Raw genomic sequence first — 22,594 nt, forward strand, 5'->3', positions numbered from 1 at the left:
AGTTCCAACTTCTCCAGAAGTATGAATCCAGGTGTAGCAGGTGGTATTGGCCACAGCACAGACACCTCTTTGCTCAGCTAAAAGATATTCACGGGCTATTCTGTTGGCAAGAACAACATTGAAAGCAGAATCAGACCTATAAATACAGAGAGCAAACTGATAATTGCCAGAGGTAAGGGGGTGGAGTAATGAGCAAAATGGGTGAAGGAGAATGAGAGGTATAGGCTTCCAGTTCTGGAATGAAAAATTATGGGAATAAACGGTAGAGTATAGGGAATATATTCAATGATGTTGTAATAGCAACAGGAAGAGAATCCTGAATCATAAATGCCTCCTCCTGGTAATTCTTGTCTGACTCTGTCTCAAGACTAGAAGTGACAGCCATGTAGACCAGTAAAAAGTTTAAGGGTCTGTAGACCACACAAGCAGTTTCATTCTGGTTACCCTTGCCTTGCACAGAGCCTGGAGGCAAAGTTCCCCAACTTTGGGGTTGTTAACTAGAAACAGGGAAGTAGACCAGGGATGTCTCTGGCACCAATGACAGATCAGTTTTTTGATGACAATCCAGCAGTCTGAAAGGTTATCCCTCTTAACAATAGCCTGGGATGTGTGGATGATATCTTTCCAGGCCAATGTAAAGGAAAGAAAGAGAAGAAAGGGTTTCATGTTTAGCTGAATTTTGAAGTCTTGATCCGGGGTCTTGGGAGGAAGCAGTCTACACTCATGTCGGCTACTTCTCTTCGTTGTTAATTTGGGCTGTAAAATGTGTACCTAAAGCTTGAGTTCCTAAGGTTTGGCTGTCATCTGGGTAGTGAAGAGGACCTGGTATAGTCTCTTCCAGGGAGAATCCAGATCAGTCTTGTATTTAGTGATTCCAAATCAGAAGGGTGGGAGAAAATTGGAAATGTTAGTTTGGAGAGTCATAACCAAATATTTGAGGAAACTAGAAGAATTTAGGGACCAGCCCAATTTACAGATATATAGTAAATCCTCAAAGACAATTAATAGGACTAGAATTTGATTATGTATAAAGGTTCAAACCTAATTTTTCTGTCTAAAACTACCCCCATTTTTTACCAAAGATAATTACGGTAAAACTAATTTATTTGCATACCACTTGGCCTAATTATTTATTTAAGTGCAGCAAAATAGTGATTAACCATATAAGCTCTTTTAAAGACTGCTTTGCCGGAACCTTTTAAGCAAGGTACCAGGTCAATTTTTCCATGGGTCTTTATTGGCTTCGTATAAAATCAACCTTAGGGGAACCTGAGTGGCTCAGTCCATTAAGCGTCTGACTCTTGGTTTCAGCTCAGGTCATAATCTCATGGATTTTAGGATTAAGCCCCAAGTCAGGCTCTGCTCAATGGATAGTCTGCTTGAGATTCCCTCCCTCTGCCTCTCCTCTGACTCATGCGCTCTCTTGTGTTCTCTCTCTCAAATAAATAAATAAATAAATCTTAAAAAAAATAAAATCAACCTTAGTTTCTTAAAACTGTCTTGTCATATTTGAGTCTATGCTCACCTCTCTTAAATATGACATCGCAGCCAAAGCCTTAGTAATATAACCAATGTTTTCAGTTGTGTCCTGTTATAAGGAAAACCAATTCTTATTGAACTTATGTAAATAACTAGCTGTTTTGCTATGAAAGGAATACTCAAGAGGTTCTGAATTCTGGAGGAATCAGGTAGGGAGAAAAAGTAAATGATTCATGTTCATTTACAAAGGTATGCTTTTATTGAAATGTTGCATGTCATCAATAGCTTAACAGAGGTTTTCTTAAGTCTAGAAAAACAAAACATTAAGGAACCAACAATTTTTTAAGCAAAAAGTCATAAAAAATTATAATCATATTTCTCAGTTCATGTAGTTCCATAATATTTGTTCTGTTTGAATCCAGTTTTTTCCATTAGTTATGGAAATTCTTATCCAGTTCAGTTTTATGATTTTAAAGGTATTAGAGACCTGTATTCTAGAATACTTATCAGAGTCATCTCCCTCTCCATGAGTCTCCTTGAAGATGAAGCAATTGGTACAAACACTTTTGCAAAAGCATCAGGGTAAAACAATAGCTTTCTGTAAATGACAAAGCCTTAAAAATAGCTATTAAGAATCTGATGAAAATTCATTGTAATGCAATTGACAAAGAAATTTGGTTATTTCTTTGACACATGACATTTCAAGATGATCACTAGAATTACAAGTGATAACATACCAGGACATACCAGTTTCATACAATTTCTGCAATATTTATGTTAATAACATGTATCCACACAAATATAAGAAGGTTTAGCACCACTTATTTGACAATGCTTCTCATGTAATTTAAGATTCCAAATAAACCTGATTAGTGTAATATCTAGTTTTTTATAAGGATAGAAAACAAATCTTTTGAGGTGTTCCAAGGACCCTTCGGAAAATCCCTAAGTTAGTTTGAGGTCAAAAAGACTTTAGAAGTTGACGTGGGGGAAGTTTGTAGAAAATATCAAAATGTTTTAAAACACTTGGTCAAATAGGATTATAGGTCTTGTGAGGCAATGTTTAGTTATCCATTTAGCAATAGTGACAATTCACAGGCAGGGGCACCTGGGTGGCTCAGTCAGTTAAGCATCTGCCTTTGGCTCAGATAATGATCTCAGGATCCTGAGATTGAGCCCCACACAGAGCCCCACATCAGGCTCCCTGCTCAGTGGGGAGTCTGCTTCTCCCTCCTGCTACCCACCCTCGTGCTCATTCTCTCTCTCAAATAAATAAATTAAAAAAAAATAAAATAAAAAAATAAACACTTCAAGGCAAATACAGAAAATTGAATTCTGTATTCAGAATTCAGTTGTAAAAAAACAACCTTGCCTCCTTTAATAGAGAAGACTCAGCTTGGTTAAGTAATCAAAGATTTGATAAAGACAAAGGAAATTATTTGGACAAGACACAAAATCTTTCTTTGTTAGGCAGATTACTTAAAAGATAAAGAAAACCTTTTTACAGTGGCTTATCAAGAGCAGACAAATAGTTCCAGAAAACGTTGTCCTTTTAACAGAGGGAAAGTCAAATTCTAATTTGTACCTGCTTACTTTTGATATAAAATTCATTTAACTTAATTAAATTCATTCTAATCTTAGCAAGCACTGACCACTCATAAAATCCCTTTTTGAAGAACCCAGTTCCATAAACCTTTTACAACCTTTTTTCTCTCAACATAAACTGCATTTCCATTTCTCATACCCTTTCTTTTTTTTTTTTTACCAAAAACATGCATCCTATTTTTCTTACATATGGAGATGTGTCTCTTATTACTTTTAGTAGCTTTAATTATATATTAGAATTTTAACCTAAAATCCTTGATTTCTAGTGACAATAAAGAAGTAAACAATTATGAACTGTTTTTTTATATTAGCATTCGGTAGCTTGGCAAATTTATAAATACTTTTTATAATTTTGAGGAGCATTTTTTATGCAAAATTTTTAGTATGGCACAGGATTGTTGATTAATGGGCCCAAATATCTTTATTTCTCTGAAAAGGGAAGCTTATGTTCAGTAATTAATGTTCTAATATTTTATCTTATTTTGAAATGATCTAGATGTTTAATGATCATCCATCATTTAATTTACCCTAGCAAAACTTAAAGGTTTCAGGTTATCAAAAATATTTGGGAAGTTCACCTAAAACTTTTTTATCCTACTTACATCTATTTAATACACTGCTTCTTAACAATTATGTTTAGATTACCTATTGTCAAGAGCATGCTATGAAAACAAACACACGAGTTGTGTCTTTCCACAATGGCAGCTTTTTTCAGTCATAAAGCAAAGTTAAGTCACAATTACAAAGCAGGTTCAGGGCTCCAAACTCAATGACATTTCACCATGTGATTAAGCTTAGCTTCTTGCACAGCACACAGAGCAGGACATAAGACAAACCACACAACAAACAAGATAACAGAAGGGTGTAGGAAGTTAGCAAACCAGTCGCGAAGTCAGTCTGTGGGCGCGCAGTTGAGATAAGGCCTTGGTCTGATTTGGTTCGGGTCTTCTCTCAGCACTTACTGCTTCTGATGTTCAAGCAACGAAGGATCTCCGTTCTGTTCAGAGACCAGTCGGGTGGAGCCTTCATCGGCAGTTGCCTTTTTTCAGTGATCAGACATAGAGGGGTCATGTCTGAAGAGTTTGACAATTTCCTGCCAAAATCCTCCGCTTTTTAAAGAATTTAATCATTTTTGGGTCCCCACAGACTTCCTCTGGTCCTGCTCATTATCAGCTTCATTTATATAAGGTTTTGATTTTTTTAAACTTATTAAATAGAGGGGCACCGGAGGTGGCTCAGTCAACTGAGCATCCGACTCGGTTTTGGTTCAGGTCATGATCTCATGGGTTGTGAGATCGAGCCCCATGTCAGTCTCTCAGCGATTCTCTCCCTCTGCCCCTCCCCTGACTCACACTCTTTCTCTCTCTCAAATAAATAAATAAATCTTTATATATATATATATATATAAACTAATCAAATAGAACCCTTTTACAAATTAATTTTGGCAATATCCTTCAGAGGTAGAAAATACCACACATCTACAACACACACACGTATGACAGATAGAAAAGATAGATAGATAGATGATAGATAGATAGAAATATAGACAGATGATAGATAGATAGATAGATAGATATTTAGAGACATACACAGAGACCTTACAGCTTCCATACACTTAAGATTTCCCATTAGCCTAAATTCCAAATGACTTTCCTCTTTTTTCTTTTTCCTGATAAGAATTATTTCCCTGGAGTTTGTATTTTAACATTTACATCTCAAAGGCATCAGGAAGAACATAAGTTACAAGCCTTTTAAGATAAATAGGGGAAGCTTTGGGAATGGTAAAAAGACAATAGATGAACTCTGAACTGCCTCTAGAGTTGCATTCCTAGTTTTGTAAAGATTTGTAAGATAAAAACAGTTCCTCTCATTTCCTCAAGGAATGGGGTTGCAACTTAAATGACCTCATAAGTTGATCCACCCATAAATCTTTTTACAAGGGCTTTAGAAAGTTTTTCTTTTCCTCTGAGTATATAGTTTTATTTTAGCTTGGGGAAAAGGCCTAAAAAAGAAATTTTCTATCAGGATCTGTAATAGACCAATTTTCTGACCACAGTGCTACTTTGTAGTTTTTAGCCAGAACAAATAATAAACATTTCTGACAGTATTGAACAACCCCTTGGACTGAAAAGGTGTTCTCAAAGAGGGTGAAAAAGATATTTTTTCCTCTTTCTACTGGGTGCAACAGCAGAGATCCAGGAGAGCTGACTCTGGTAAGAATTCTCACCCTTAACCTGCTTCTGCCAGTTTTCCTAGGATCCCATCTGCAGCTCTGGTATTTACCAGAATTTGGGTTTTTCATCATTTTTAGTTTTAGTTTTCCCTTTATTGAGAGAATAACACAGCAGTTTATCAAAAAATCCCTCTGAGTCAGGTCAACTTTGGAAGGGACCCATATAGGGGCCCAGCTTTAATAATATATTTGAAGGCATTTGAGTTGATGTTGAAAAATTTGCGTAGGCCTTCTGAGGGCAATCTTTTTCCCAGCTGATTACAACTGAGACATGGATCACTGGGCCAACATTTTAATGATGGAGCCGTAGGAGACTGTGATGTGGGGGTTGGAGAGGCAGGTGTTATTTTATTTTAGGTGTTTGGCCTTAGAGTTGTTGTAGCTGTAAGGCTAATAGTTTGGCAGACTTTTGTTTATGATTTTGTGTCTTTAAATTTCCATTAGTCTTTTGTAATGAAATTTTTTTTTTTTTTGCAATGAATTTTTTAAATTAAACTATTTTGGAATCTTGAAGCCTTTGGAAGCATCAATATACCAATTAAAATAGGTATCCCATTCTGTTTGTTTGATATGGGAACTCTTAAGTGTACTTCTTAAGTAAACAATCATATATAATAGGAACATTCCCCATAATGGCCATTGAATTCTAGATTGTCTTTAGTAAAATTTTGCCATTTTTGTGGATATTAATAGCTTCCAGGAACACAGTTTTTAGACCTAAAATAAGTGGGTGTGCTAGAAGATGGTGTGCTTAACTTGTTGAATTTTGAGAATACTATTATTGTTGTTATTTTAGTTAAGCCTTTGGGTCTCTCAAGCCAAACTAATACCTAAGAGGATGTGCCATGGGGTTGGGCTTGTGTGGTGTTTCACAGTGTACCTCATTCCACACGAATTATCTTGAGGTTGGTGGGTGGCCTAGTATCAATCTAACCCATTCTGTGACCAACTAATCCCCACATGGGAGTCTTTGAGTTAGCTGGCAAGCACTCTAAGACCGCCTTTAAGTGTTCAACTTTTGCCTGTCAATTTTTGTGGCTTTTTTCTTCCCAAGATTCCCATTAGCAACTATCCTTTATCTACACAAAACAAGGCAAACAAACATGTAAATCCCAATTAGACTAACAGTAACTGAGAGATGTTACCATTTCCTGGCCAAGAGAATAAATAGCCTATGTATACCAACAGCAAATCCCAACATAGATTAAACTAGCAGACTTTAGTAAATGGGGACTATGGACTAGAACTGGAGAAAGGGATTCCAAACAATGGGGAATTTTGGACCAAACCAAGGGCTAGGGACTGAGGTTCCAGATGGAACCATCTGACAGCTCAAACTGTTTGCTAAGCCCTGAACTGGAAAACCAATGAGATCAGGAGCTCAATGTAAAGACAGTGGAGCTCAGAACCAGGTGGACTTGCCCATGGCCCTCAAGAAAGACCATGAACTCAGAGTACCATGCCTATGTTTTTCATTGTCCCTGAATGCCATCAGAAGTTTGCTTCGGATCCCGCTGCCATCACCAAATCCATTCAACAACAAAAATTCAACCAAGTAAATCTGAAGATCTAATTGGCTTTATTCAACAATTCATGAATCATGCATCATCCCATCTAGCAAGCAGAAAGGAGCTCTGGAAAGCTGTACAAGATGGAAGACTGTTACAGGCAGAGGGGGAAGGGATAAGGAAAGAGCCAATTCATTCCTCTTCCTTTGGGGAATGGAAAGGGTTTATGTGGCAGATTACCTCATTACTGCTGACCAGAAAATTCTGGAATGACCAGTTAAGACTACATTCCTGGAGAAGCTTGAAAGTAAAATTAGGTTAGGTATTAAGCTTTGGTTTGGTGACATGGGCTTATCACAAGTGACTCCATTTGGCACCTATTATTTCTTTTTAACACCTTGAAGCATAGATGAGCCAAATTGGTGGCAGTGTTGCTCACAGTGCTGTGTTAGAGGTTATTTGAGGTTAAGTAGAGATTCTGAAGCAGTATCAGCCCACGTGGTTTTGAGCTGTGTTGATGGAATAAAGAGACAACGTTTAAAAGGGTCAAAAGTATAAATAGGTGTATAGTAATGAATGCTAAGTCTGATAAGATGGGACTAAAAAAAAAATTACATCGAGTTCACCAGAAGAATAAAGAGTTAAACAAGGAGATTTAGAGTATAGTTTGGGTTTGAGTATAGTTTGTGTTGAACAGTTCAATATGTCTCAGACACCACTCCCTTTTTTGAAAACTTTAAGCCTTTATTTCTTATTTTTTTTAATTATACAGTTATATCATTAGATTTAGAATTTTTTTGGAACAATTTCAGAATAGTTATAAGAATAGTACAAAGAATTACCATTGACTCTTTACCCAGCTTACCTAAAATTAACTTCACCACAATGGCACAATTCAAAATTGTGTGTCTTCTGATGTAATTTGCTGACAGAAACACAGCATTGCCTTTGTGATATCCTTACAAAATAAATATATCACATGAACCAAATAATGAGAAAACATCAGAGAAACCCTAGTTAGAGACATTCTTCAAAATAACTGTCCTGTTCTCTAAATAAACAATTGATTATTGTATACAGTTGATAATTGTGTTTACACATGAAATGTCCTCTTTATAGGAAATATGCACTGAAATATTTAAGGGTAAAAAGGTATCATGTCTGTTGCTAACTTTCAAATGGGCTATAATCATATAGACACATGCACAAACAGACATACATGTATATGTAGACACATGGGGTGAAACTGATAATATATAGTAAAATGTTAACATTCTGAGACCCCTTTTAACCTGAAGCCCTGAGCTTGCTGTGGAAATTGGCTTGCCAGGAATGGTATAATCACTCACTCCTCTCCCCTACCTTCTCCACCTTAAACACAGAAGTGCCTGGTTTGGAGTGTGCTTGAGGAAGCTAGGGGCCCTAGCTATGCCCTCTCAGGCCCATAATCTACCCAAGGACCAAAGCTGAATGTCAGGACTGGTTTGAGACAGAGGAACAAGGCCGTATGGGTATGTGGCATAATAAAGAATGAAGAAACATGAAATTAATATACAAAGTGAGGGATTTTAGGCAAGAAAGTGATGAGATCAATAACACTGGTTCTGTGGTATGGGCCAAGAACTTGGTCATTCACTTTGCAGCAGTTCATGGCTTTCTTTGAATTCCCTTCAGCTCTCAGCGGAGCAGGTTTTTCTGGGAGGTTTTGAGGGTGTTTGGCCCTGACTATAAAAGAGTGCGGTACAGTGGGAGAGCTCTTCTGGGTTTGGAAGGGCAAATGGTTGGGAAAGTCTGGGGCCAAGACTATGTAACTGTTACTTTGAATGCAATGGGACTCAAGCAGTATAACCCAAAAGACAAACTTCACTTCTTCCATTGTCCCATTAAATCTGCCCAATGGGAGTAATCCTTCTGTTTGTGTGAAAACTCAATCCCTCTGACTTTTCTGGTCATTGTGCTATAAGAGAAAGTCCTATAGCCTTTTAACAAACAAATAATAATGATTCTTACATAAGAATCAAAATTCTAAATTTGATTTCAACATCAAATCTTCACACTTCCCTCGAGCTGAAGCCTTTTTGAGCTGATTGCTGACAGTAGGAAGGGGGGCATGGTGTTCCTTTTCTCTTTTATCCTGTCCTACTATTTCTCTTCCTTTTCTAGCTTGTTACCATTCTAGTTTTTTTCAGTCATTCCTGTGTTGATGGGAAATGGCAGAGAGAAGAGGGAAGGCGGACTGAGGGTGGGGGTGGGAATCACATCCCCAACTTCCCATCATCAACTTTCTCCTTCAAAACCACTTCATAAAATCCTCTGTCCATCTTTCTACTTTTTCTTATTTCTGCTGTGAGTAAGGAAAATTTAAGGTTTATAAATGAGTGTTGGCTGTTTCCTTTGAAATTCTGCCTTCAAGGGAGTTTAGCACTTTCTTGAATGCAGCACCACCTAGATTCTTCTGCTCCGTTCACAAGTTCCAATTTAAGATCCTGTTAGAACTATGCCATGGAGAACTGGTATCTTAGTTTGGGCTGCTAAGATGAAGTATTGTAGACTTATTAAAAACAAAAAATTTATTTCTCACAGTTGAGGAGCCTTGAAATGTGAGATCAGGGTGCCAGCATGCTCTGGTTCCGATGAGAGTTCCCTTCCTGTTTGCAGAATGTCGGCTGCTTTTTTTAATCTCACATGGCTAGAAAAGCAAAGGTGTTCTCTCAGGTCTTTAATCCAACTCATGAGGGCTCTGCCCTCATGACTTAATCACCTCCCAAGGGCTCCACCTCCTAATTCCATCACATCCAGGATTAGGTTTCAACATATGAATTTTGGGGGCACACATGCAGGTATACATGAATTCTGTCTCCAGGGAAAGAGGCAATCCTATAATCATGTCTAAAGGATGTGTGTCCCTGGAGACATTCTTCAAGGGTCTGATTTATATAGTCCATCTGGTTATTCTAGTAGCAGTGGGACAATGGAATGTATATTTGTCTTAAGAGAGCTTTGAAGAGTCCCTGAAAGACCTGACATCACTGGCATTCTTAAATGCAGAGGACTTTAAAATAACAGCCATAAAAACAGGGTCAGAGGATGATCTAATGCAATCAACAGATGATTATTTTTAAGTGTCAAGAATAAGATAGAAACAGAGAGGGAGGCAAACCATAAGAGACTGTATAGTTAAGAGAACAGATTGAGGGTTGCTGGAGGGGAGGTTGGTGGGGGGGATGGGCTAAATGGGTGATGGGTATTAATGAGCACTGGGTGTTACATGTAAGTGATGAATCACTAAATTCTACCCCTGAAACCAAAAAAAAAAAAAAAAAAGTATGTGGAGTCCTCAGGGTGGTCTAAGATAAAGTCTATAGTTATAGTATAAAGTCTATGGTTCCAAATCTCAAGGGCACTCAAGTATTAGAAGATCACATTCTGTATATTATGACATATCTGAGAACAGTATGTTGAACATAAAAATCACAAAATTTCCAGCCCGAGTAAAGGAAAACCAGCCCAACATTTATTTCCTTGTCTCCGTGCTTTGCTTAAAATAGTCTCTGACAACATTGTCTTTCCCATCATCACCTCTTGGGTGGCTGATTTACAATCTTATGTTTTCATGCCATATTTAAGAGTTTTCATTTATCTTAAGACAATGGTGAATTATTGAAAGATTTTAAACCAGAAAAATTATATGATTATATTTGCCTTTCAGACATCTTATTCTGGCAGGAGTGTAGAGGATGGGTTAGAGACAGGTCAGACTAGCCAGTACATCAACAGTTAAGACAGAACGGAGAAAAAGCCAAAAGTAAAACTAAGAAAATGAAAATAAAGTGGAAAGGGGAGAAATATAAGAATGATATCACAAATTCCACAAGTGGAGGGAATGATAAACAGCGCTTCTAATCATCATATGACAAATATTAGAATATCTTATTTCCATTTAACGAGGGCATTGTATGCTTCTAACTGTACATGTGCCTATTCATGTCTTTTTAAATATAGAAATAAAAAGATCAATCACTGTGTTGTGATATTCTATAAAAATTCCTGAATTCAAAATATTTGAAAATGAAAACCAAGGACTATATGAAATCACATTTCTAGAAAGTCTTAGGTTTCAATTTTTGGTGGTTTTTTTTTTTTTCTTTTATCATTAAATCTTTCTTCAAATGAAATCTTACTGGAAACCCAACAAGTGTAAGGATCTGGAATGCCAATTTTCCCATTCCCTCGCTCTCACTTTGACTCCTGATGAACTCTGAAAGGTCTATTGAGCTCTGTTCTTGTGACCATTCATTATTTTAAAACTGAAATTTTATATTGTGAGTTCCATGAGCTCTAGGGCCTTTTCTGTTTTATCATTTTATTCCCAATACCTAGTGCAGCACCTGGCACAAATTTGGTGTCTGGTGGATATTTATTGAATGAATGAGTGAATAAATATTAGACACAGAAAATTAAGTGACTTGGATTTAGTCACACAGCAAATTGATGAGTCAGATTTAGTATATAGTGAGTGGCCAGGTAGATATAGGTGGCATTACCAGAATAGGAGATAAAGGAGAAGAAATATAGGAGAAAGGATGCTGAGATCAGTCTTGGGTATTAGAGTTTGAGGTGCCTTTCAGGCATCCAGGTAGAGGTATCAACAGACAACAAACTGCTCAGTCTATTTATTCATTATTATTATTACTATTATTTAGAGGGGGGAGGGTCAGAGGGAGAGGAGAGAGAGAATCCAAAGCAGGCTCACATGGGGCTTGATCTCAGGACCCTGAGATCATGACCTGAGCTGAAATCAAGTGTTGGATGCTTAATGGTCTGAGCCACCCAGGTGCCCCTGCTCAGTCTGTTTAGCTTAGACTCAATGGTCTAGCACTTCAACTATTCTTGCAAAAGGCTTTCATTCATTTTACTTTTAAGCACTATGCTTGTCCCACCCTCACATAGCCACCAGGGCAGATTTTCCTTAAGTTTACCGTGCATGCAAATCACATGAGGAATATTGTTAAAAATGCAGATTCTAACTCAGAAGGTGGAGCCTGAGCTTTGGCAGTCTTTAACAAGTTTCCACGTGATACCAAAGCTGCTATGTACATTTTGAGAAGCAAGACACTGCAAATCAGTGAAAATGGCACTAAGAGTTTGTTGTCAGTTTGTTTTTTGTTTTTGTAAAATTTTACAATCTTTATAATAAGTAGAGATGGGTGAACTTGCAAAATTTTTTCAAGTGAATTTCTTTTCATAAACTTTGTTTTTGTACTTCAAAGAATATGTTTAGGTGTTTTACAAGTTCACTTTGAAGTATAATATGACTTGTAATTCATAATTTAGTTCAAGACAAATTTTCTTAATTTTAATGTGATCCCATAAACTACTTATTCTTTCTAGGAGTTGTTTTTTTTGTTTTGTTTTGTTTTTTAGGTTTTAGTCTAAGGCTAAAGATTTCAGGCTAAGTTTAGCAGCTGTTGGAAGTAATGCAGTTAGAGAGGTGAGCTCTGGAAGTAGGTAAATTCAAGACATTTTTGAAACATTCAAGAGCTTAGAAAAAAAATACCAATTACAAAATAGTAACATAGTCTAAATCTAGGCAGAGGTACAGCTATTCTTATTCTGAAACATGGAGACCATCCCACCTCAAAAACAGAGATTTTTATTCGAAACCAGGAGCCTTTCTTAGATATCATTGGATTCATTTAAACTGAATGAATAACTTAGGTACCATCTGTACCTTTATCTGTCATTTCTCTTTTACTGTGATTGTTTCATAAAACTTCATTATTTGTTTTCTTTTTCATTCTTCCATTCATCTCATTCCAACTTCTCTGTATTTACTGGTAATACCAACTTCTTTCTAGTTTCCTCAGTTAGAAATTTTAGAGTACTTTGATTCTTCTGATGTTGGGGATTTCCTTTACTTGACTGCATTGACTCTAACCCTGGTTCAGACTTTCATTGCTTAATTACCGGAAGCATGCAACAGACCTTTACCTGGCGGGAAAGACATTCTGACTTAAATTTCTTCTTTCTTCACATTCGTACTGCATATCTCTGCAAGATCATTGTTACTGAAGTATCATTTTAGTCATAAGTTCATTCATTGTTCTATTTATCAACCATTTCTCACACTAGTATGTGTATGGCACGTGCCATTTTCTTGTATAAAACCTTAATCAGTGCTCACATGAACTAAACGAGATAGTATTTTTATCTCCATCTTATAGGTAAGGAAAACGAGTGTTAGCTATGTTAGACTACCTGCTCAAAGTTACAATTACAGCAATAAGGAAACGGTAGGGCTGAAATTTGAACACAGGTCTATTTAGCTGGGAACACTGAGCTTTAGGTTAATAACTGCATTGAGTGGTATCTCAAGTTTAAATTCCTGTTTCTCTTTGGAGGCTTTCCATGATACAGCCCACCAGTTTTACTTAACTTCCTATGACTGCTGAACTTGCGTCCTGTATTACACATTTCAAATATTTTTCTAGTTATCTACTGTGCATTGACCTTTTTTTTTTTTAAGATTTTTATTTATTTAACAGAGAGAGAGAGAGAGAGAGCACAAGTAGGCAGAGCGGCAGACAGAGGGAGAGGGAGAAGCAGGCTCTCCGCCGAGCAGGGAGCCCAATGCAGGACTCGATCCCAGGACCCTGGGATCATGACCTGAGCCGAAGGCAGACGCTTAACGACTGAGCCACCCAGGCGCCCCGTGCATTGACCTTTTTACTTCAATTAGAGAGTAAGCTCCTTAAAATAAGAGACTACGTATTACTCTTAAGTTTCTATGAAGGTCTGCCACTGTGGTGTGCACACAATACATTCTCAGTGAATAACTGATAAAATCTTTAGCACCGTCCTTGGCACATATGCATGCTTAATAAATGGTAACAAGGATTATTATTTATTATTGCTGGAGGGGCTGATGCATCGAATGAAGTCCTAAAAAAAACCCCATAAAATTCTGATCTCTGCCTCAGTCCGAAGAACTTCTTGCTTTATCTCCCTTTATGATCTACAGTAATCGTTTCCCCGGCTAAGTTAGTTCATTTTAGTCCCATCCCACTCTTTCTATGAAGTGGCGTCAACTACCATATAGACATCGTCATAACATCAACAAGCAGCAACATTACGTCCACTACTACTGCTCTTTTTGAGAGTGCTTTGGAGAAACACAAGGAATAGTTGTAGTAATTTTTTTGAGATGAATGGTTAACGTGCTTGCTCTCTATCGATTCAGCTTCATTTAACTTTAATGAAGTTTACTAGACGTGTCTGTTCAAGACTTCCTGGCTCAAGTTTCTTACGTACAGAGACTCGTGCAATCAGGTGTCCCCCCTGTCCTACAAGCCCTCCTTCGCATCTCCGCTCCAAGTAGAATTGGCCCACAGCCAGTGAAAGGAAAGCCTAGCCACTGGACCCGAGGATGGAGCTGTAGCTCGAGGAGGTCATGAAAACGGCGGGTTTAGGACCGCGCGTGGCCTGGTTTCCAAAAGCCCGGTCCCGCTCCCACTGAGCGCAATCGCGTCACGTCACGTAGAACGCTCCCCCGGAAGTGCCGCCCTGTAAACGGCGGGGGCGTGTCTCCAGGCAGCTCGGCGTGTAGTTACCGGAGAAACGCGGGAAGTTGGGCCCAGGTGCGGTTACAAGACGCGCGGTTGTTCTATCTCTTCTCTAGCGAGCCGCGAGCCTTCTGGGGGCCCTGAACGTGAGCCTGACTGGGTCTCTGGCGCTACGGCATGGAAGTAGTGGAGGCCGCCGCCGCTCAGCTGGAAACTCTGAAATTTAATGGCACCGGTTTGGGGGATGGCCAAGGTCAGGCGGTGCGGTCTCCGGGCTCTGTACCTGTCCCACAGCCACGGCCGTCACTGCAATCGGATGAGGCGTCCCCGCACACCGGACAGGCCGCGGAGGCTCAGCCTGCAGAGGAGCAGCCCCCTGAATTTGCGCTGCAGTCAAGGTCAGAACCTCCACCCGGAGGGAACTGCGTCACCGCCCCGAGCGCCGCAGAGCAGGCGGGGACTCCAGACTCTCTAGAGACCTCGGACTCGGATTCGGACTCGGACAGGTCGGGTGCCTGGGGATTCTGGAGCTGCGGTGGGGGGGGCGGGGCAGAGGGGGAAGCCGGGGTCGGGGACTGAGCGGGTGCCCGCGTGGGCCTGGGGGAGAGGAGAGGTAGCTGAAGCTTGCTGCGCACGTGTTGACGAGTAGCTCGGACCGCCCATTCTTCGCCCTTCTCTGCAAATCGCGTTGCGAATCCGAGATTAATAATCAGATCCCTCTTCTTCCTAAATTTGGTAGTATGAAATGTCTTATGTATAGATCGCAAAAACAAAAAAACAAACCCTGAGGATATTGGATTATTTCGATAACCACTCAATTTGGCGTGTCCCTTTGTGGTTTTAACTTTGAATTTTGTGTCAGACCTTTTTTTTTTTTTTTTTTTTTTAAATCAGGTTTAGAGTGTGGCCTTGTTTTTTGAACCAGATGAATTAAGGACCAGTTAAAGGATTTCATACGTTTCCAGTTTGGGTCCTGATAATTTTGTAGAATCCTTGCAGGGAGCAAGTGTTCATGAAATTAGTGAAACATTGTTATTTCGCATTGTTTTATGATCTGGGTAGGTTTTATAGACAGCACCCCCCGCGCCCCCCCGCCGCCGTGTCTTTTAAATGTGACACCTATGGTGAGAGAGGACTTAAGGTTATAGGATGTTACTAAATCACACTGAACGTTGTCTACAAGTATTTGAGTGTGTTACGTGGGATACTGAATAGGTGAACAAAATATCCCTAATGAGAAGGATGAAAAATAAAACTAAATACATCAATACATAAATTAGAGGTGGTGAAAATTACAATGAAGGAACAAGCAAGGCATGGAGAAAGTAATAGGAGAGCCCAGCCCTTTAAGACTGTGTAGCCATGTTAAAGTTTTAAATTCTAAGTGTTAGGGAAGCTACTGAATTTTAAGCAGAGAAATGGCATGCTCAGGTTAATATTCTAATAAGCTTTGCTCTGTAGAGAAGGAATTGAACTGGGTTCAAGAGTGAAAGCAGAGAGGCACGAGTGGAACAGGGCTTAGTGTGGAAAGAGTTGGAAAGATGTTGAATTGAGTCCATGACGTGACCATGGCTATCGGAGTTAAGTATTTTGATAGATGGGGTAGTGGGCTAGACAAGGAGGCATCAACTGTGTGGATGATGGTGCTGTTTAGTAAAATGGGGGGTAACCTATCTGGGATGAGTGTTTAATTTGGACAGTTTATTTGAGATTTCTTTGACAGCTAATTGGAGATGTCAGGGAAGCAGTAGGATAATGAATTTAAAGTTGGGAGGACAATTCTGGACTGGAGATGTAAATTTGAACATGAGATTACAGATAGGATTTACTTTAACTTTTTATTATGGACATTTTCAAATTTGTTAAAAGTAGAGAGTAATATAATGAATGCAAATGTACTCATTACCACACTTAAACAAATGGTTTCCAGTATTTTGCTAATCTTGTTTTATCTAGTATTTCTAACATTTTTTTTAACCTGAGATTTTTAGAGGAAGTCTCAAACAGTATGTCACCTTATCTGTATGTTCTTTACATTTCTAACTGATGAAGTACTTGTTATGGAACCACCATGTCATTATCAAATGTAGTAAAATTATCCTTAATTCCTTAATATCACCTAATACCCAGTCAGTATTCATATTTCTCTAGTTGTCTTTTAACAGTTGGTTTGTTTGAATTGGAATTCAAACAAGATTCTCAAGCAGTACATTTGGATGTTATGTCAATTTAGTCTCTTTTAAGTGAAGGTCATATTTAAAACCATGGAGACAGAAGAAGGTACATGAGGGTAGAATACCACCCCGAAATATGGGAGGTTTTGGGGAAAGTAAGGGAGAACCATGTCAGATGTTGCTGAAAAGTTAAGATGACAGAAGGATGTCCACTGGACTTGACAACATGGAGATTGTTGGTGACCTTGTAAAGGAGTGGTGGTGGTGGAAGCCAATTTGGGGCAAAAACTGAATGGGAAATAAAGGAGCAGAGATAGCATGTGTTAACAACTCTGTCAAGAAACTTCAAGGGGAGAAATGAGGCTATAGCTGGAGGAATTCAGCAGAGGTACTGTAGAATTTGGTATGCTGATAGGAATGATCTGGGAGAGAGGGAAAGATTCATAATGTGGTAAGAGTAGGAAGGAGTTGTGAATGGGATGCTCATTTACCCCTGTAACAGAAAAAGACCATACTTGCCAGAACTAGTGCCTTTGTTTCAAGCACTTCATAATCCATCTGAGAAGACATGTTTTTCAATGAATTATGGATAGTACGAGACAGGCTGTACTAGGCAGTTTGAAAAAAATGCTCTGGGCGATACGGAAAGAAGTAAATCTACTTTTGGTGGATAGGGGATGACTTCAGAGGAGATAACATTTGAGTTGAGCTTATAAAGAGGAATGGCCTTTTTTTTGTCCTGGAGACATTCCAGTCAAAGGAAATAGCACAAATAATGGCATGCAGTAGTGAAAGTACAACAGGATTTGGGACATTTTATATGCTTCTGTGCTAGATGTGGGAGGAGATGGAATTGTGAAGGTTACCAGGAACCTGATTGCAAAGGGCCCTGAGATAGCCTTTATCTTGTATACAGTGTAGATTTGTGGAGAAACTTTTAAAGCTTTTCTCTATGTTTAATGTTTTCTTCATTTAAAAAAATGGAAAGAATAGTACAAACACATAGAGCCATCACCTTGATTTAACACTTATTAACATTTCAGAACTTTGTTTCACATATGCATGCTATTGAGCCCTTTTAAAGTCATTTATAGATACTATGACACTTTCTCCCTAAATGTTTCAGCATGCGTTCTCTAAGAGGACATTCTTTTACATAATCACAGTTATCACACATAACAAAATTGATAATTCCTTCAGATCTAATGTCCAGTCATGGATTTTTTTTTTTTTTTTTTTTTTTTTTTTAAAGCAAGCGTGTGAACTGATTAGGATGGAAGGTCATGAGAGGGTGAAGGTAATAGCAGTAGGAGGAAGGGTTGATTGTTATGGGAAGAGACTATGAGTATTGACATCAGTTATACAATTATTACAGAAAAATAGGTGAGAAATGAGGATTCCCCCCTAAATAGGGTCATAGTAACAGTGGAAATGGGATTGAGAAATGGAATAGGAGTGATGTTTGTCATTTGAAGGTAGGATTTTATCATTGACTGTGAGATGGCATTGGCTCAGAGTGATTCCAAGATTTCTACCTATAGTGACTGGATTGAACACTAAGCAATGAAATAAAATAGAGGCTCAAGGACAGAAGCAGTTTCAGTAAGGAGAATGCTTTTTTTTTTTTTTTTATTAAATTTGTTGCTAGAATGAGGTAAGTGTAGGTTTTTCATACAGAGGTGGCCAGTATGCAGCTGGAGATTAGGGGTGGAGCCTAGAGTTATCAATATCAAGGCTGATGATTTAGGAGTTATCTATACATGGGTGATGATTGAAATCATTTGAGTGAATGAGGTTATCAATGGGAAGAGGATAGAGAGAAGAGAAAATGAGGGTGGAACTTTTCAAAACAGCACATAAAATGGGCTGAGGGAGAAAGCCAGCAAACAAAATTTAAACTAAGAGGATTACTGGTAACAATTGCTGTGAAGCCAAGGGCTAAGGGAATTTTTAGAGTAGAGTGGTCAACATGGTTGGTAACTTTCAGGAGTTTCCAAGTTGTATGAAGACAACATTTTATTTTTTTATTTTAAAGATTTTATTTATTTGACAGAGAGAGCGAGAGAGCACAAGCAGGGGGAACAGTAGAGGGAGAAGCGGGCTCCCTGCTCGGCGCGCGGCTCGATCCCAGGACCCTGAGATCATGACCTGAGCTGAAGGCAGACGCTTAACCATCTGAGCCACCCAGGCGCCCCCTGAAGACAACATTTTATTGGCAATTAAGTGATCTGGTCACTGATGGCTAATAAGAAAGGTGTCTTGTCCAGACCTTTCTCTTGTCAGTGATTTGTCATGTGCTTAACTAGATTAAGACAAACGTGTGATGTGTGAGACTATTATAATAATAGGGTTTGGGTTATAGTGGGTTTTGAAAATGTTATCAATGGATTAAAGACTGCTTTCCAAATCCCATAGTCAACTTCGAATTGCTGGCTTTTGAATTATATCAGCAACAGTAAATACATAGTAGATATTTCCTAGTTGAAAAATTATAATTTAATACCACTATAATAATGCTTTCCTAAGTTTTTGACTTTTCTTCCCTACAGTGAAACAGATTCAGATAGTTCAAGCTCCTCCTCATCTTCATCATCTTCCTCATCATCTTCCTCTTGTATATCACTTCCTCCACTGCTGTCAGATGGAGAAGATGATTTACAAACTGAGAAGGAAAATAAGAATTTTCCTCTTAAAACAAAAGATGAGTTACTCCTTAATGTAAGTACTTAGATTTGTTATTAAACCTAATTTGAAAGTTATTAAATATATGTTATGATACTAATATTGATGTTATTTGGCCTATATCTGGCTCTGTAAATTTGAAGACTTCTCAACCTCTTATTGGGCATACTTTTGCTATGCCTTGGTTTTCTTATTTTTATTTTTTATGTTTTTTTTTTTTAAGATTTTATTTCAGAGAGAGAGTGAGCGAGTGCAAGCGGAGGTGGGGGAGGGAGAAGTAAACTCCCCTCTGGGCGGGGAGCCCGACGTGGGGCTTGATCCCAGCACCCTGGGATCATGACTGGAGCCAAAGGCAGACGCTTAACTGACTGAGCCACCCAGGCGCCGCCCCTGCCTTGGTTTTTTTTAAATAAAAGAGAGGATTGATGTGGTTGCTAAGGTTTCTAAGGTTGTTTCTAAATCTAATATTTGGTAATTATTCTTGATGGACATCAACTTTAGCTTGCTATTTTTTGTTTTTTTATCTTTCCTACAAAGATTTCTTATGTAGATTTACAACCTAGTTTTGGGGGGGGGTTTGTTTATTTGGGGGTTTTTTTTTGGTCCACAAGTCAGAAAATTTTGCTCAGTAGTAATTGAAATCTTTTTAATTGATTGCATTTAAGAGAAGTAGAAAGGAAAATTAGATGGGTTGAGTTTCTTAGGACTCCTGTTAACTTGAAGTTTTGGGAGCATTTTTGTTGTAGATGGAGAAAACTTGTTTATTATAGGATGGTATTTATTGGCACTTGATAGGGTTGGTTTGTGAAGTTGACTCTTATGTGGTTATTTCCTTTTCTTCCTTCCATCCTAGAAGGATGATGGTAGTTTGGTTGAAACCTCATGATCCAAGAGGAACATCTCAGGATTTCAGAATATAGGCTGTATTGCCGCATGTTTATTCTCCTTACACCCACATGTACTTTAATTACAACTAATGCTTTTTAAAAATTTAATGATCACTAATTACATTAATTATGTAATACTTAAATCAATGAAACAGTTTAATGCAAGGTTTGAAAACATTTTAAAAGTCTCGAGGTAATCGGGCACCTTTTCATGCCTGAATTCTACCAATATTACTTCTTTTTCTCTACTTGTAATGAGAAATTTCCTATCTCATTTATGCTTTATATATTGAAAACCTCTTGAATTTTTATGCAACTTCATTGGCGGTTCTTGTTTTCATACTACAGACATTGCTATCCCTTACTGGTCTTTTTACACAAAGCTTTCCCAACATACACTATTTTCTGAAAGTATTGGGAGACTTCTTCGGTGTTTCTCTTCTATCTTGGTCAGCTTTCTACTTAAGTTTTCTCAGAGCATAAAAATCAACAAATAAAGGACCACAGTACTTTTTATATGTATCATTTTCTTATTTATCTTACTTGACCTGGAATTCTTACCTTGTGAATCTCTTAAAATTTAATGCAAAATCTTAGTCTATATGTTTAAGTATTTTTCTTGGTAGAGTGCTCATATTTTCCTCAGAAAACTAAAAGGGTCCATGTTCACACACAGGCCAGGAAACACATTCTGGAAGGCTAAGTTCATATCTGATTTTTGTAGTTCCCATAGTGTGCAGTAGAGTGCTTGACAGATAATAGGTTGTCAGGCAGCAGTAATACATGATTATAGAATGAGTGAGAAAACAAGAGGCATTTTATGTTCATTCATTCTTAAACTATTATAGCACACTGGCCATATACTAGGTGCTGTAAACAAGACCCTCCAGTTTCTGCTCTCATCGTGCCCGGTGGAGAGAGGCAGACAGTAGATAAACAGAGACAAATACGATTTTGGAAGTGCTATTGAATTGTGAGAGTGTATGTTTGGCTCATATCAGAAAATTACATTTTTACTGGAAAGGTATGTTAGCTTTTGAAACTTGAACAGTGGGACAATCTGTTCTTTTTTGTGCCAGTTCCAAGGGGTCTTTGGGAAAGATGGAAGAATCAGTTATAGTCGTTATTTTTCAACTTTAGATTCTTGAGTAGCTGTCTGCTTTATTTTATATTTACATGATTAGGAAGTGAACTTATTGGAAGTTCCTAGTCCATTAGACCACTGCTAATGGGTGAGATAGAGGGATGAGTTCCCTGGATTGCCATAAATCTTTGACTTAGGGCTGTGAAAGAGTATTATTAGGACTCCTTCAGGACTTCAACTCTGGAATTAAGGGAAGAGAGTGACTTGGCCCTGAAGACCAGGATGATAGGGCTGCCTGTACTCAGTATCTTTAGGACTCTGCTTCTTTCTTGCTCAGTAGGTTTTTCTCCATGGGGCTGGCAGTTTGGCCATTGATATTCCTATATGAAAGTCATGGGGAGGACTTGTACTGGTTTACCTGGGGCCTGGTACACAGCCCTGAACACATCATTGAGGCTAGTGGAATGTGTATTTGAATTGCTTGGGCATGAGTCACATAGTCACTCTTGTTTGGGTGGGAGGGTATGTAGGAAAGTGAGTGCTTTAGAGAAAGCACATGGGCAAGTGTGAGGGCGGAAACATGTAAAAGCCAGCTGACAGAAAGGGAGTGTGAATGTATGTGTATTTTGAGAAGCTTGAGGGTTGGGTGGGCGATACCAACCCCATGCAAACCACAAGGAATGGGTTCTCTGTCATAGGAAAGGAAGTCTTCTATCCATTTCAAAAACGGATGCTGTTTAGTCAGTGATAATAGTCATCCTGTGTAGAGAGTAAAAGGGAAATACTTGCAAGGGGTTATCACATGTGACTTTACATTGGGCTCTTGTGGTTGTGAGCAAAAAAGACTCTCCACTTACCTCAAGAGAGGGGGGATGCATTGTAAACTTATTTGGATAGGAAAGCCATTGGGAATTAAGGCAGCTATTGAGGATAGCCATGCTATTTCTTTTATATGCCTCTTGGATATTCTCATAGTTTTCTGAGTGTCGTTTTAGTCTTTCTTTACTCACTGACTTCTTCTGTTTACCTATAGATTAATCTTTTAAAATTCTAGCTTGCATGTAGATTGCTGTGACCCTGGCTCTAAATACATTGTCTTCTACTTTGACCTTCCCCTTGAACCAGCCAGTTGGTGCTATATTTCTTTGCTGACTTTTGGGGCAATCCTATTACTTACTAGATTAGTTTGTGTGTGTGTGTGTTTTGGGGTTTTTTGTTTTGTTTTGTTTTTGAAAATGACAGTCCACTTTTCCTGGGAACTGTCCCCTCTTGTTAAAACCAGCTCTAGCCAGTGTCAGATGTACCATTTTGTTCAGGTCATACTGGTATATCCTCTTAGACAGCAGGGATTGTGCATGGAGCATTTGATCTATGTATTCT

At 38.5% G+C, this 22,594-nt stretch overlaps 1 protein-coding gene across 3 annotated transcripts in view; it reads left to right on the plus strand.

Moving 5' to 3' along the window:
• NAF1 (nuclear assembly factor 1 ribonucleoprotein) overlaps positions 1-22,594 on the plus strand; it is a 146,338-nt gene that overhangs the window by 93,490 nt on the left and 30,254 nt on the right. For 2 of the 3 annotated variants that reach the window (XM_035022780.1, XM_035022781.1), the window contains one exon: positions 19,111-19,279. In XM_035022780.1, the coding sequence (XP_034878671.1) occupies positions 19,111-19,279 (169 nt within the window). Of the gene's footprint in view, positions 1-14,200; positions 14,894-19,110; positions 19,280-22,594 lie in introns of those variants that run through there. The other variant, XM_035022779.1, reaches the window with a different exon arrangement.

The sequence above is a fragment of the Mirounga leonina genome, unplaced genomic scaffold (genome assembly GCF_011800145.1).
Source record: "Mirounga leonina isolate KUSES-001 unplaced genomic scaffold, KU_Mleo_1.0 Mir_176, whole genome shotgun sequence".
Lineage (NCBI taxonomy): Eukaryota > Metazoa > Chordata > Mammalia > Carnivora > Phocidae > Mirounga > Mirounga leonina.